The sequence below is a fragment of the Hylobates moloch genome, unplaced genomic scaffold, assembly GCF_009828535.3.
Source record: "Hylobates moloch isolate HMO894 unplaced genomic scaffold, HMol_V3 SCAFFOLD_9, whole genome shotgun sequence".
Classification (NCBI taxonomy): Eukaryota; Metazoa; Chordata; class Mammalia; order Primates; family Hylobatidae; genus Hylobates; species Hylobates moloch.
Window position 1 is genome coordinate 6173011 of NW_026652284.1, and position 15991 is coordinate 6189001.

The 15991-nt window shown below is 38.7% G+C and overlaps 1 protein-coding gene across 25 annotated transcripts in view; it reads left to right on the plus strand.

Annotated features, from left to right (window-relative positions):
• Positions 1–15991, plus strand: part of CAMTA1 (calmodulin binding transcription activator 1) — a 975709-nt gene that overhangs the window by 24886 nt on the left and 934832 nt on the right. For 22 of the 25 annotated variants that reach the window (XR_009214837.1, XR_004370821.2, XR_004370822.2 and 19 more), the window contains 2 exons: positions 10146–10215; positions 15075–15193. Coding sequence is in view for 19 of the 25 variants with exons in the window: in XM_032758772.2 (XP_032614663.1) it covers positions 10146–10215; positions 15075–15193 (189 nt within the window). In the remaining 6 variants the exon portion in view is untranslated. The remainder of the gene's footprint in view (positions 1–10145; positions 10216–15074; positions 15194–15991) is intronic. The other 3 variants (XM_058443999.1, XM_032758777.2, XM_032758780.2) reach the window with 1 other exon arrangement.

Genomic DNA, 15991 nt, shown 5'->3' on the forward strand with positions numbered 1-15991 from the left:
ACTGTGGCCTGATGGGCTGTGAGTGTATTAGTTATCTATTGCTGCTGTAACCAATCATCATAAACCCAGTGGCTTCAAACAGCCCAGGGTGGAATCTCCTGGTTCTCGTGGGTCAGGCGTTTGGGCAGGGCAGGGCTGGGTCTGCTGGATTGGGACTGCTGAGCTGCGGCCGAGGTGCTGGCCAGGACTGGGCTCACCTTGGAAACCTCTGGTAGGGGAGGATCCACTTCCAGGCTCCCTTGGCCATTTGAAGGACTCCTTTCTTTGGACTGTTGGGCTGAGGGCTCAGCTTCTCTCCAGCTGTTGGCCCGAGGCTGCCCTCAGTTCCTGCCCCAGGGGCCTCTGCAACACCATAGCTTGCTTCATCAGAGCCAGGAGGGACAGTCTCTAGCAAGACAGAAGTCACAGTCTGCCCATTACCTTTGCCATGTTCTGCTGGTTAGAAGCGACTTGCTAGGTCCAGCCCACACTCCGGGGGAGGGAGTTACACAAAGCTGTTAACATTGGCCGGGCGCGGTTGCTCATGCCTGTAATCCCAGCACTTTGGGAGGCCGAAGCGGGCAGATCACGAGGTCAGGAGATCGAGACCATCTGGCTAACACGGTGAAATCCCATCTCTACTAAAAATACAAAAATTTAGCTGGGCATGGTGGCAGGCACCTGTAGTCCCAGCTACTGGGGAGGCTGAGGCAGGAGAATGGCATGAACCCGGGAGGCGGAGCTTGTAGTGAGCTGAGATCGCGCCGCTGTACTCCAGTCTGGGTGACAGAGCGAGACTCCGTTTCAAAAAAAAAAAAAAAAAAAGAAAAGCTGTTAACATTAAGAGGTGGGGATCATAGGAGGTCCATCATAAAGTTTGTCCTCCACCGTAGAGGGGCGGTGATGGGATTAGAAGGCATTATAACAGTTCTTCAGATGAGGCCCTGGAGGATGCAGGTGGAAGGACGGGAGCTTTCAGAGGTGAAAGTTTTGGAAGGGCAGTTCCAGTTGAAAGTTGGGATAGTCAGGTGCTGACGCTTCTCAGGAGGCCTTCCGTGCCCTTTGTCTTCATGTGCCTTCTATGTACTCTCTCCTGTTAGACAAATGAACATTCTGTGTTATAATTGCCACCGATAAATCCATCTGTCTGGCTACAATGGAATTATTTACCAGCGAATTCCTGGCCAGTGGAGGTATCTGCCCTCTTGCCTTATGGTTTTGTTGAGGATCAAATGAGGTAATTCATATGAAGTGTTTTATAGACTACAAAGTAATATGCAAACAAAAGGTATTAAACTGTGCTACCTTTTTCTCTATGTTAAGTAGAACACGTGGAATTTAACTTACGTTTTCCTTAATAACTTGGGTTCATTATGTTGTATGTAGCTTATTAAACTGGGCTTTATTTAACACTGTGATTTGGGTTTTTTGAGTAGAGAGTTTACTTTTATGATAAATGACCCCAAACTGCTATACCTTTCAAATCCTTGTGTCTGATTTTTATTGTTTAAAAAAAAAATCTCACCTTGCTGTTGCCTGTCACTCTTTTTGCTTCTGTGTGTCAGTTTTGAGCTACATTTTTTCCCCTCCGATTTGTTGCTTCTGATCTCTGGGCTTGGCAACCTGATAATTAAGCATATTAGAGCTGTGAGTAGTTTTATAGTAATCAAGCTACGAATGTGGGTCGGAGAAACTCCTCTCACAGTAGAGTACATAAGCTTTTGTGCATGGACTTCGTAAAATTCAGTTTTGGCCTTCAGAGTGTTCTTGGCTTCCTTCCTAGTTCTGGCTGTGTTCGGATTAAGGGAGGTTCCCAGATAGCTGACCTCCATTCCGGGGCTGTGGCTGCCATTTTCTTGGCGTCCACCTCGTTGCTCTGTTATGAGAAACAGTGTCATTCTCTCTTTAGTTTTGATGAGGTTTTAGTTCTTCAGGCAGTAGCAAGTAGTGATAGGTGATGGTGGTCTGTGGTTCATGGACCAAAAAATGTTTGAGAGGCGTGGAGGATCTTTAGACAAGATCAGCTTCTAGGTGTGTGTGGTAGCATTCTGTTCCACCGCTCTCCTCTCCTTCAGGATGTCTCCCTCCCAGCTGACCTGCTCGGTGTTCCTCAGTGGGAGTGTTTGCCTTAGCTTTCTCTCAGAGCATCTTACTTACTTTTTCTGCCCACATTTTTGCATTGCTGCTTTGCGGAGAAGCATTGCTGCATTATTAGGGAGAGAACTGTGTTTTCTTGTGGAAATCACACAGCAGTATGGGAGAACTGGTCTGGTTCTAATTCTGCCCCGTCCCAGCTTGTGGCCTTTGCCCAGTGCCTTGTTACCCATGTCTTGGTGTCTCCATTTCTAGAATAGGCTTAATGTGTGCTTTGCTACCTTTTAGGATCGAAGTAAGATTTTATATATGAAAATGCTTGTTATACGTACGTAATATTGAATAGAATGCCTAGTTTGTTGGGTTGATTTTGTTGATATTTTACAATGCTCTCTCTGAGGAGTTAAACAAAATTATCATTAGTATGTGTAACAATAAGTACTATTAAAACAATATCATTTTAAATTTTATACAGTTTTTTTTACGGAATGTATTCTAGTTGAATCTGTTTGTACAAATGTGGACATTTAGTAAGTGCTCTTTGATTATTTTCAGACTTTGAGTATACTGGCTTCCAAGCCAAATTAAATTTATGAAAATTCTAATGATACTGTGATTCATATCTAGAAAGAATAATTAAAAAAAAATTGTGAAATCACTTTAAACATGCTTTACATGCATCTCTGGTAATAGAGAATCAATTAATCTGATTTCTCAGGCCATAAATCTGGCTTGATATATTGTAATATTAGTTCCTGTGTCAGCCTCTTAGAACTTGAACTGTTTTGTAGTCTGTTCAAGCTACTTGTTTGCTTTTGAACTCAATTCTAGGTGTTGAACTCAATTTGAGAGCCTAAAATGGTTTGTGCCCCAATTACCTTAGAGGTTACTGTTTCATTTTTTTATTTAGCCTGCCCTAGGAGTAGGAAGTCGGCTACCTACCAGTATACTTGACTGTATACTTTAATTTTTGTCTCTATCCCATGGGGGAGTTGGAGGGTTATTATAGTATAGTAGCACTTAATGGCATATTTTAAACTTCTTGAAAAGTGGTAATATGTGAGCACATAATATTTTTGTACTGTAGCACATAATTTTTTCCCACAATAACCTTTTGTGGTTCAGAAAAAGAATAAAGTTACTTGGGCTTGGGGTGCATGTTGAATTGCCCATCTCATAAAATCATTAACCTGATTTTAGGGAGTGTCTCTGAAAAATGTCTTTTGACAGACCTTGTGCTGTTTTTTATTAATAAATTAATATTTCATTTATTATTCATAAATTAATACTAATTAAATAATTGTGCTCTAGCCCCCAATTTTAGTTTGGTTTTCTTGGTATCTGTGAAAACTGTTGAGTATTCCCCCTACTCCTAAGTTTTTTTTTTTTTTTTTTTTTTTTAGCAGGCTTAAAGTAGCTTTTATCATATTGCTTGATTTCTCAAATGAATAGAGGGATAAGGTTCCTTTCTTTAAAAATATCTGCAACACTGCTGGACTGAGAGGTCATATCTACAGTTTTTTCTTTTTAAAAAACTTTTTTAGAGATGGGGTCCTGCTCAGATCCAGTCTGGAGTTCAGTGGCACAGTCATAGCTCACTGCAGCCTTGAACTCCTGGGCTCAAACAGTCCTCCCACCTCAGCCTCCCAAGTAGCTGGGACTACAGGTTCGAGCCGCTGCTTGTTCAGTCTGTTGCTTTTGTCCCAGTGGCACAGTACCAAGACACAGCAAATCAAAGTGACCAAGAGGAAGAGTGGCAATTCGGTGGCCTTATAGGAAGAGATGTGCTTGAAAAAGACAGAAGGCTTTTAGTAAATTCCACCACCATCACCAGGACAAGAGATAGGACCATTCTTTTTCCTTTCCATAAACTTGGGGGCTGGTTATTAATTTATGAATTCTATAAGTAATTTGAGCTTGTGTTATGTACCAGACATTGTGTTAAGTATTACCAGAGATACTGGGAAGAACAAGCCAGACATCCTTTCAAGGATGCATTTGATAAAATCTCATTTTGAGTATGTTAGGAAAATATTTATTGGAGAAAGAAACCTCCTAGATTGGTTTTAGATCCCGAATGGCCTTAGGGATTGAAAATGGAGTTGTAGGTTAGCAGAGGACATTTCTGAAAGGAGTGACTATTTTGTAATTAAAAAGCAGTTTACAGAAGATATTGTGGCAGAGACTGCTAGCTGATCATGAAACCCATCTCCTCCTCTTCCTGGGCATTTTCCAGTCCCCCTTGGAATCGTGACCAAATTCTAGCCAGTGGGGTGACAGCAACAAAGTGTGCCACTTCCAGACTTGGCCCCTGAAACTCTTGGGGCATGGGTATCATGCCTTTTCCTTATCTGGCTTGATGCAGAGATGCAGAGGGCCTAGCGACCTAGAAAGTCTTCTGCCACGAGGTAGAAGGAGCACAGGCAGCAGAGCCACTGCTGCGAGAACAGTCTGCCCACCAGGAACACCTGTTTTGGACTTTACCTGAGCAAGCAGTGAACATTTATGGTATTTGAGCCATTATACAGTTAGCCTCCCTAACTATCTAGGCACGATGCCTAGGATGCTAAGTAAAACTGGACTGAGAGGTCATATCTACAGTTTTTTCTTTTTAAAAAATAGTAAAGGTGCTAAGTAGTAAAGGTGCTAAGATTCAGGCTTGGCTTTAATTCTGTGGAGACCTAAATATTCTTTGTCTTTATTTCAAAGAACGGTAAATACAGTTTTCATTATGCTGTTTCTCTGTTCCAAAGCCTGTAATCACTTCTTACTATATAGCATCTTGTTTCATTAATCCATCTTCCAAAAACTCTAATATATAGATATTATCCATATACAATGAATGTATCTGTGTGTAACATCCTGATCTAGGTTCCCTGAATGGAGACAAAATGAATAAAACATAGTCCATGGCTTCAAAGAGTTTCTGCTTGATAGCCAGGTAGTTACTGAATTTCCATACTGCTATCATGTGTCCCTTGTTTTAACCTTTAAGTCATGTATTATTTTTTCATTACCTTTTTTTAAAAGTATTGTTTCAATTAGATAGTATACTTTTTGAAAACAGGGAATGTATATTATAGAGCTCTGCATCTCTCCTCTTGGGTATTTCTTTTTTTTTTTTTGAGACAGGGTCTCACTCTGTTGCCTAGGCTGTAGTGCAGTAGTGCTGTCATGACTCACTGCAACCTCGATCTCCCAGGCTCAAGCAATCCTCCTGCCTCAGCCTTCCGTTTAGCTGGGACTGCAGGCACACAGTACCACACCTGGCTAATATTTTAATATTTGTAGAGGCAGAGTCTCGCCATGTTGCCCAGGCTGGTATTGAACTCCTGGGCTTAAGCAGTCCTTTCGCCTTGGCCTCCCAAAGTGCTGGGATTACAGGTGTGAGCCACCATGCCCAGCCTTCTTGGGTACTTCCAGCAGAAACTGGTCACTATGCTTGAGTAACCATCCCTAGAGTTTCTACTAATTATCTTGTGTGGATATTCTGGTATAGTTTTGTATTATGTACTAACAGATGAAAGTACTTTTAAATCTCCACTAGGAATTAGTGGAATTATGCTGTTGAGGAATGTTAGGATTGGAAGGATCTTTTATAGATCATTTATCTAATTCCCAATCTTTTAGGTTAATCATCTGGTTTCTGTTACTCAAGGTGTGGCCATTATTGCAGCATGGGCATCACCTGGGGGCTTGTTAGAGGCAGAATCTCAGGCCTCCCTCAGACCTGTGAATCAGAACCTGCATTGAAAGAAGATCCTAAGATAACCCACATGCACATTACATTTGGAGAAGTTCTGCTCAAGGTCAACTACCCATTTGACTCTTGAGAAAACTGGGAAAGTCAGAGAGTTGCCCAGAGTCATACAACTGTTTATTTCAGTGGTTCCCAACCTTGGATACATCTTGGGATCACTTGGGGACCTTTAAAAAAAATACTGAGGCCTGGGTCCCATCCCCAGACATTCTGACGTAATTGGTCTGGGCATCAGAGTTTTGGAGATCTCACCAGATGACTGGCTAAGGCCGAGAACCACTGATTTGATTAATGATGGAATCCAGGTTTCTTGATGCTCTAATCAAGTATTCCTTCCACTCCACCGTGGCTGTACATTCAGAAACAATGAAAAACATCCTACCAAATTTTTACAGTAATGCACCACTCCATTTCATTTCCTTTATAGGAATTTACCCCTATTGGAGAGTGTCCCATTTACCATCTGTCTTCCCCCCACTAGAATGTTATCTCCAAGAGGACAGGACCCTTGTCTGTCCTGTTCAGTGCTGTGTCCCAGCTCCTGAACAGTGTCTGGTACATGTTAGGTGCTCCTTTAATAGTTGTAGAACAAATGGAAGGAGCTACCATAAAGAAGGATGTGTTCTGTGAGAGGAAAACACAGGCTACTCTAAAGGTACCCTGTGGGCGAGAGGCTTCCTGAAGGGTGTGGGGTCTGAGTTGAAGTGCAGAGTCAGCGGGGGAGGTCATGAAAACCTGCTTCTGAGGAAGGACTTGAACCCAGATCTGACTTGAAAGCTTGTGCTTTTCCATTCCACTGTGTTGTCCTGTGGACAGAGTGGCTCACTGATTTGCCCAGACTTCTTAGCAGTGAATGGTGGACTGGAACACACCACCGCGGCTCTGCAGGTGCTTAAGGCCAGCCCGCCTCCCTCTATGGCAGAGCCGTCCCAGTATTGCAGACAGGCGCCTAGAGGGAGATCAAAACACGAGGTCGTCCTGTGAAAGTTCCTGGCCCAGTGTCTGGGACAGGGGTATCTAGTACAAGGTAGCCCTTTCTTATCATGGAAGTTTTTTTGTGCTTTGGCTTGTTTTGAGAACCTGTGGTTTTCAAAGATAGGATGACTTGATTTCAGTTTTAACTTTGGTTTCTTTCCTAGTTAACTATGGAGACTTTATTATGCAGTGCTGTGGAGAGAGCGTGATTGGTTTTTGTCTATGATATTTCTGTGTCATACGTTATTTTAGTGCCCAGTTCTTCCTATTATTTCAAATATTCTGTCACTGATTTACTTATTGTCAGACTTTGAAGTTGGGTATAAAAATCCTTTTTTATGAAGCTATTCATTAGTGTGTCCCACTGAACCAAAGTGATTTTTAAAAACTTTTCACCTAAGACCATTGTTAAGATATCTCAAATGGTAATCTTACACCATCAGTTTTTGATAATAGGAAGCCAGGAAATGTTAAGCCTTGAATGTAAGACATTATTTTTAACATCGTAAAATTTCAAGTTTTAATTCAGAAACTAAATTAAAATGAGATATTACATTCATGTGATTAGTGGGCTGTTACTGGCGACTCTTAAAGATGTTACAAGAAGTCAGCGTGCTGCTGACTTTTCCCCTGTTGGAGATCTTCCCATGAACCACTTTTCCTAATGTATGGTAATTCCATGCTCACAGTCATGGGTAGAAAGTAATGTTGGATTTTCCAAAGGATACATGAATTCCGAGCCTTGTCTAGTTTATAGGGTGAATCCTTGGACGTGACTGTTACCACAGATGTTATCATAGTTAACTGCTTTTTTTGTTTTTGTGTCAGGGTCTCACTCTGTCACCCAAGCTAGAGTGCAATAGCATGGTCATGGCTCACTTCAGGCTCAAATTCCTGGCTCAAGTGATCCTCCCACCTCAGTCTCCTGAGTAGCTGGGATTACAGGTGTGAGCCACTGTGCCTGGCCCAGTATACTACTATTGGTTAAAGTGGAGAGGGAAACAGTCCTAGAACAAGAATTTCACAGAAATAGAAAAGAAAGAATTAAGGAGCTCATGGTTATCCTGGTAGCTAGGAGTCACATTATAGAGAAAGACTTTATTTATATGGACCCTGAAAACAATTTGACTTCTGAAGCACTTGATCATGGACATAAGGGAGAGGAAAATTAAAAATTCATGGAAGTCAACTTTAGTCAGATTGCAACATTTTTTGGCATAAAAAACTCAGGCGCGGTGGGTCACGCCTGTAATCCCAGCATTTTGGGAGGCCGAGGCTGGCAGATCATTTGAGGTCAGGAGTTCGAGACCAGCCTGGCCAATATAGTGAAACCCCATCTCTACTAAAAATACAAAAATTAGCCAGGTGTGGTGGTGGACACCTGTAGTCCCAGCTACTCAGGAGGCTGAGGCAGGAGAATCACTTGAACCTGGGAGGCAGAGGTTGCAGTGAGCCGAGATCCCGCCACTACACTCCAGTCTGGGCAACAGAGTGAGACTCTGTCTCAAAACAAACAAACAAACCAGCTGAACAACAAATAAATAACTCAGGCAATCCTGTTTTTTCTTAGAAAATGTTAACATTGTTAAAGCTCACCCTCATTAACCATGGTAACAATAGTGTTTTGTATTTGGGTGGTACCTTTGAATTGAAAGCACTTGGGTATGTATTATCTAATCCTCCTCCTGCCTGAGAGATAGGAGAGAGAAGTATCCACCCTCCTTTTCTGGATGAGGTAATACAGAGAGCTTTCCTAAGGACAGCTAGTAAATGTTAGAACTGAACTCTTTTTATTTTATTTTATTTTAATAATTTTTTGAGACAGGGTTTCACTCTGTCATCCAGGCGGAGTGCAGTGGCGTGATCATGGCTCACTGTGGCCTCAACTTCCCGGGTTCCTGCAATCCTCCTACCTCAGTCCCCCCAGGTATCTGGGACCACAGGTATGTGCCACCATGCCTGGCTAATTTTTGTATTTTTGGTAGAGGTGAGGTTTTGCCATGTTATCCAGGCTGGTCTTTAACTCCTAAGCTCAAGTAATCCACCCGCCTTGGCCCCGCAAAATGTTGGGATTACAGGCATAAGCCACCACATTTATTTATTTATTATTATTATTTTTAAAGATGAGGCCTCGCTCTGTTGTCCAGGCTGGAGCAGGAGTGTAGTGGTGTTATCATGGTTCACTGCAGCCTTAAAAGTCCTGGGCTCAAGCGATCTTCCTACCACAGCCTCCTGAGTAGCTGAGACTATGGGCACAAGCCACCATGCCTGGTAGCTTTTAAATATAAAATGTTGAGGGTGGTTGTTGAACTTGTAAACTATCTTTGGTTTTCTAAGTGTATAAATATGTGGTTTATAATGTAGGATGAATAATCTAAAATTTTACTTAATACTGCAACCAAACAAAAAAGATATTTTTAGGACTGAAAATAATTGGCCGTCAAGATTCAAAAAATTTTCTTTTTTTTTTTTAAAGTTACCATTGTGTAGGTTTTATGTGAAATCTTTAATTTTATCTGAGTGAAGCAGCCTGAGAGCCAGAGACCTTGTTTCTTTCTTGTTAACGGAATTCCCCTTGACTTACTTCCCATGCCATAATACTAGTTGGTGCTCTGCACATTTTTTGGGTGAGTCGGGTGTTGGGTTTATTGTTGGGAAATGGTTAAAAATGTTGTTGGTGTTGACTGAGCTTCAAAATGAATATGACATTGGTTCTTAGCAAAAATTTCCTCTATGTACAGCACACATATTTCCCATTTAAACAAATTACACGAGTTATGCATGTTCATCAGCACAGACCTTTTCTCACCTATGTATCTTAAATTTTGAAGCAGCCTTAAGCTTGCAGTGCAAAGAATGGTTTCTCCCTGAGCCATTTGAGGATAAATTGCTGATAAGTTCCATCACTCTCGAATGCTTGATCATGTACTTCCTACAAACAAGAACATTCTCCTCCATAACCACAAGAACAGTAATCACAACCAGGGAGTTAACACTGAGACATTCCTACTCTCCAGTCCTAAAGTCCTGTTGCTGTTTGCCAGTTGATCCAGCAATGGCCTTTGTAGAAAAATATCTAATCAGAACCTTGGGTCATAACCAATTGTCTCTTCAGTCTCTTAATACAGAAGAGTTTTCAGTCCTTTTTGACTTTCATGACCTTGACACTCTTGAGGATTGCAGGCCAGTCATTTTGTGGAATGTTCCTCGATTTGGATTTGTCTGATGTTTCCTCATGATTAGATTCAGGTTTTGCATCTTGGCAGGAATATCACAGAAGAGCCAGATTATATCTTTTTGAAAGATTAGTTTTACATTTTATTTTCTGTTTCCTTAGAGCGTTTCCCAAAGTGTATTCTGCGGAACTAGCACCTACTGTGTTCTCAACACCGTGCCACCTATAGAAGGTAGGATTTGAAAAAGCTTTTGACTTACAGGAAGGGGTGGGCTTGGCAGTGGCAGTAATTATCATCTAGTGCAGTGGAAACAGCCTTCAGCCCGGACTCGGAAGACCTGGGTTCTGCACTTAACTGCTGTGTGATCTTAGATGAGTTACTTAATCCTTCTGGGGTAGCAAAAAGAATGCTGTCCTCATAAAGTTTCTGTGGAGATTAAAAAAGGCAAAAGATTTAATCACACGGAGAAATCAAAGCACTTTACAAATGTTTGATACTAATACAACACTTCTATAATTCTAGTGTCCAATACCAGGTGACTTAGAGTAGGAGCAGTGTGGTATTTTGGGAAAAGCCACAGGTCATGTTTGAATCCCAGTTGAGCCACTCAGTAGCTGTGGATCTTGGGCAAATTAATCTGAGCCTCACGTTCCTCCTCTGTAAAATGGGAGTAATTAAGCTCTTGTGTTTTATTGTGAGGATTAAATGAAAGAGTGCAATGTAAGATCCTTTCTGGGTGCCTGATACACAGTAGAGTCCCACAAATGTTGACTCCCTAATAAATAATGGAAAATAGATTTACTTAATCACATGTACTTCCAGTTGGAATTGAATGAAGTAGAGGAGGAGAGAATGTCCCAAAACCCAAATTGAAGTGATGGCTTACAGGGCTGCTGTGCCCTCACTTTATCTGTTCCCTCCTACATATTTTTAGATTGAAAATGTAAATGTAGATAAACAGTGAGAAGTTTATTGAACCTGAGTTATGATTTGACCTAAGCCTGGACCCGAGATTTTGTAATATGATCAGTAGGAAAAAGGTAAATCTGGGCTACCTAAAAATAGAAGCGGTAAGATCTGATCATCACACAACTCTAAGAACAAGAAGGGGATTGTTAAATAGCAAAACTAATTATATTTTTCTACTTAAAAAGCTGTTAGTTTCTGTTTCTTTAACCTTTTAAAAATCTTTTGTAGAATTACTACTGGGTTTAATTCACTTTGGAGACTTTGGAAAAGAATAATGCAAAATCAGATCAATGTTTGGCACATAGTGCTTAATTAATATGTATTTTGGATATATGGTGATTTGAAGGTCTTAGGTTAGTAATGGCAGTATTTGCTGCTGTGAGCATTATGCTGACTTGAATATAACAATATATGTTTATGTTTTCAGTTCCTATCCTACTAATTAAATCTAAGCACATATTAATTAGAGCTAAACAGAAAATTGTAGAGCTTCCTTTTCATTTTACTACTCCATGTTGTTGATCAAAGATGTTCCCAATAAGATTTAGCAATTTGATACACTGTTATACCAAACTGTTTGAACAGTTTGGTCTAGAGTTTGAAAGATTAATCGTAATCAACTTGATTGAATAACAGTGTTCATCATTATTCATAGACCCAACAGTATTTTTTATTACGAATCAAAGTAAAATGAATGTATGATTTCTAGGTTAGTTAATATAGTTATAATTTACCTTGGCAGAAGTCACAGAATTTTCGAAGGAAAAGGTCAAATACATTTCTTTGGATTTAAGTAAAGGATTTGGCAATGTGAATCTCATTTTTTTGAAACAAAACATGAAAACAGTAATTCTGCTTTTTGCCTAAGTGAATGAGCATTTTTTTGCATTTTTGGAAGTTGTATTATACTACACCTTGTAGGTTGACTAGAAAGGATGGTTCGTTCTTTAGAATTAGAGCTGTCAGCCAAGCACATCATCTGTCAATTTCAAGAGCCTCACTAGTTATTTTTTTTTATTGTGAAGTAGGTTAGAAAATTATTTTGTAAAGTCTAATATCATACACGTATATTTTGTTAGATAATGATAATGAAGTGTTTTACTGGCATTTGGTTGACACTCCCACTTGTCAATGTCAAAGTTTAACTATTTGTATTGAATACTGAATAATGCAGTTGAAACCAGTATATGCCTTAATTTTACTGTTCACTCAAGATACTATTATTAGGATTTAAAAACTGGCGCATGTATTTATTTTATCATTCTTAGTTATCCCAAAACATTAAAAAGCAGATTTTAATTTAAAAACAGATTTTTATGCAGTATAGCCATGTAAAGTTCTTTTCCAGTGTAAAATCAAAATTTCTCTTTATCCCACTTCACCTGTAGAAACACTGAAATTTAAAAATATGAATTTCAACATTTTGCCTATATGAAATTCCAGTAATTCTTTTCTCAGTATTAAACTCGCAATCCTTATAATGTAGTAGAAAAATTTACCCATTGTTATGTTTCTTAAAAACATCCAATTTATATTCAGCATGAACCTAAAATTCTGGAAATGGTACACTTTAAAAACTGATCAAGGGGAACCCATTGGCCAGTCATATTCCTATTCCTTTTGACTCCATGGCCACACCTCTGTGTAAAGTGTAATGTTTAGAAACTAGATGGAGAGAGTGCTTACACAGCCCTGCCCTTTTTCCTCTTTGATCACATTTACCACTGCCTGATTCGGTATCAGAGTGGAAGACTGAAGCCTTTTCTGTAGCAGTTAATTGTGCTGTTGAGAAGAGTACCTTTATTACATAAATACCACACACACACACACACACACACACACACACACACACACACACACACACACACACACTCTTTATATACCACACAGTAGCTGGGTTCCTCAAAGAGGCTAAAAGAACAGAAAATTAACATCAGATTGTGATCACAAACATAGAAGCTGGGGTTTAATACTCTGCTTGTAAGTGTTCAGAATTTTACTTCAAGCTGATAGCTTTCTCAGAGATATGACTATTCATATACAATTCAGAGCAAGCCCATCCATTGAGCAACTAGTATAGTGCCGTTTTCATAAAAGGTACCTGTAAATGTTGAATATTTGAATTGAGTATAGATTTTAGAATTTCACCTCTACTTTCAGAATTGTACATATCATGGGGGATTTAAAAAAATGGAAATAAAACCACTTTAGGGGAAGAGAGAAGGGAGGTAAAGGCTCATGTGATTTCGTATTCTCTGCTTTAAAGTTTTATGGCCCATGGTACCTCCCTCGGGAGGATGAAGTGCAGGGAGCATGCATAAGCACATAAAATTACCAAGGTTTTATAGTGTGTAATTAATACAGAACTTTCTACGAACTTTCTTTTAGTTGAACAGTTTCCTTTTGGTTTCACAGGAAGATTTTTTGAAAAGTTTAATCTTATTTTCCTATTAAATTAAAATTTGAGATTCTTGAAAGCAGTCAGTTTTTAGGTTTTTAAAGTTTTTATACTGCTTATAGAAATAGAGGATGGGTATTATAATTCAATTGGTTATGTAGTTCATGGACCAAAAAAGATTTAGTACACTAAAACTCTCTTAAGTTCATCTCCATGAAATCTTTCTATATGATGTAGTAAATTTCTTAGACTTTATTTCTAGGCCCAAGATTTTCCTTTTAAGATCTTTTCCTTGAGAAGAAATGTGTTAATCAGATGAAAAATGTTTGGAGAGGATTTTGTGACCTTAGAAAATATTTTTTGTTCTTTGATGTTTTTCACCTGTTCAAAAAAATAGACTGTACTGAACAAAGCCATAGTAAATAACTGGAAAAAGACATCGTTGTATTTCACTTTTAAGATTATTACCAATGCCTGTATACTTATGTAAGGTTGCTTAATTGTAAGGCATATTAAGTTATTTAATGACAGTAAATTTTATAGGGATTTGTGTCTGGAGAAGAAATAGAGATAATCTAATCTTGTTGATTTGGGAAAACTGAAACTATTAAGTAACTTACCCAAGGTCACACAATTAGAAAGTAGCAGAACTGGGCCAGATCTTGGACTGTTGACTCTGAGTTCAGTGTTATAAAACCTTATTATATCAGGAAAAGTTGTTTCAACTGTGACTTACTGGAGCAAATTAAGTCTTTCATGTTTTAATGTGCTGCTCCTTAGTACCTAGTTATGTGTACCCTTTGTATATTGGGGATCTTATTTAGCATGAAAAACCTGGAATAAATAATTTGTAACTTTGACCTAAATGTGCCAAAGCTTGCGAGAAATTTTGAGTCAGGCAAAGAAACTTTGGTATAGGAGTGAAAAAATAAATGATATGTAAGCAAATAAATGAGTGAAATAAATGTTATATAAAGGAAATGATCTCTTCTAGAAATCATCAGGTAGACTGATTATTAGGTAGTCAGACATACCATCTAGTCTGAAAGTAATTATTTTTTCTCTAACTCATTTAGAAGAGTTACATTTGGATAAAATACATTAATTATGTAGATATGTATATGTAAATCAAGTTAATTAAAATGATGTTTTTATGTTCAGACCTAGAAAGGCCAGCTTCTGTATTACCTGAGTAGCTGACTGCAGGCTTAAATCCCTTGTATTTGTAAGATTTGTGATTTGCTTTTGAAAGGATAAATCTCTTTTATCGTCTAGGGGATGAAGTAGTATTTATGAACAAACTAGTCATGTATTACTATAATTCTTCTTACCTAAGAAACTTAACATTTTTTCAACTGCTTAATAAAAGATTTTTGGGTTTTGTGAGGTTAATTTTATAATTTTTATGTGCTTCATCAAAACATGGGGAAAGAACCTTTAAAAATAACTTTTGGTTATGGGCAGCTGCGGGGATTTTCCCTGTTCACTCACATGTCAGGGAGCACAAGCCCGATCCTGTTTTAAATCCTCTTGACCAGATTCCTGCTGCCATCTATCTGATAAATGCGTACATGAGTATTATTAACTAAGAGGAATAGTGGGGCCTCTGATGCTCTTGGTCTCACATTGACTAAACTGAGCTGCTATTTCTGACTTTGTCAGTGTACTTTAAAGGAGATTTTATCTATTATTTTCTCTAAATTTATTGTTTTCTTCTTTATAGATGATCATGGGAACAGCAATAGTAGTCATGTAAAAATCTTTTTACCGAAAAAGCTGCTTGAATGTCTGCCGAAATGTTCAAGTTTACCAAAAGAGAGGCACCGTTGGAACACTAATGAGGTAGATAAGTTTCCTTTTTTAAGGGTATAATTATTTTAAGGGCAAATTTTTTAGGTTGCTTCACATAGTCCTACTTTATATTAGCTTTAAATCTAAAATACTGATCTAGGAAACTGTAAATGAGATTATTTAATCTGGATTTGACAGAAACCAACCAACATGTTTTTTGATCTGTCTCTGATCTGCTTGGCTTGCATTGAAAGATACACAATGTGCACGTTGACTTAACTAAAGTAGCATGAGTTTCCGTCTGTGTTTTCTTGCATTTTAGTGTCTTGCATTTAGTGGTTAACCCTGCCTGCATGTCAGTTAAACATTAGTTCTTATGTCTTCATGAATTAATAAATATACAGTCCCAGTGTTCCGCAGAATGTGTAGTGTCTTGACAATGTGAAATTTCTGTAGAGTTGGAAAGGGCAGGCTTCATAGGAGTGAAACAGCTTTTCGTCCTTTCTAATGAAGAAAGTTTGCTTAATGCTAAGAATTTTTATTAAGATTGAAGGCTGTACAGTAGATTATGTATTTAGCATCCAATTAGAAAGTAGATTTATGAAGTAGAATGAAAAAAGTTAATCATCTTGGATGATGTTTCCTTTTTTGGTAAATTTTAATCCAGGAGTCTTACTGTTAGGAGTGGATTGCTTTGTCATCTTTTTTATTTTGAAATCTGAATATTTCAATTTAAGGTAATACCCGTTTAGTGTGGTGATGAGAATTGGGTATATGTCCATCAATTTGGGAGTTATATTCCTTTAATTCAGATGGCTGGGGTTGCTGGTTTTGCCAAGTTCCATTTGT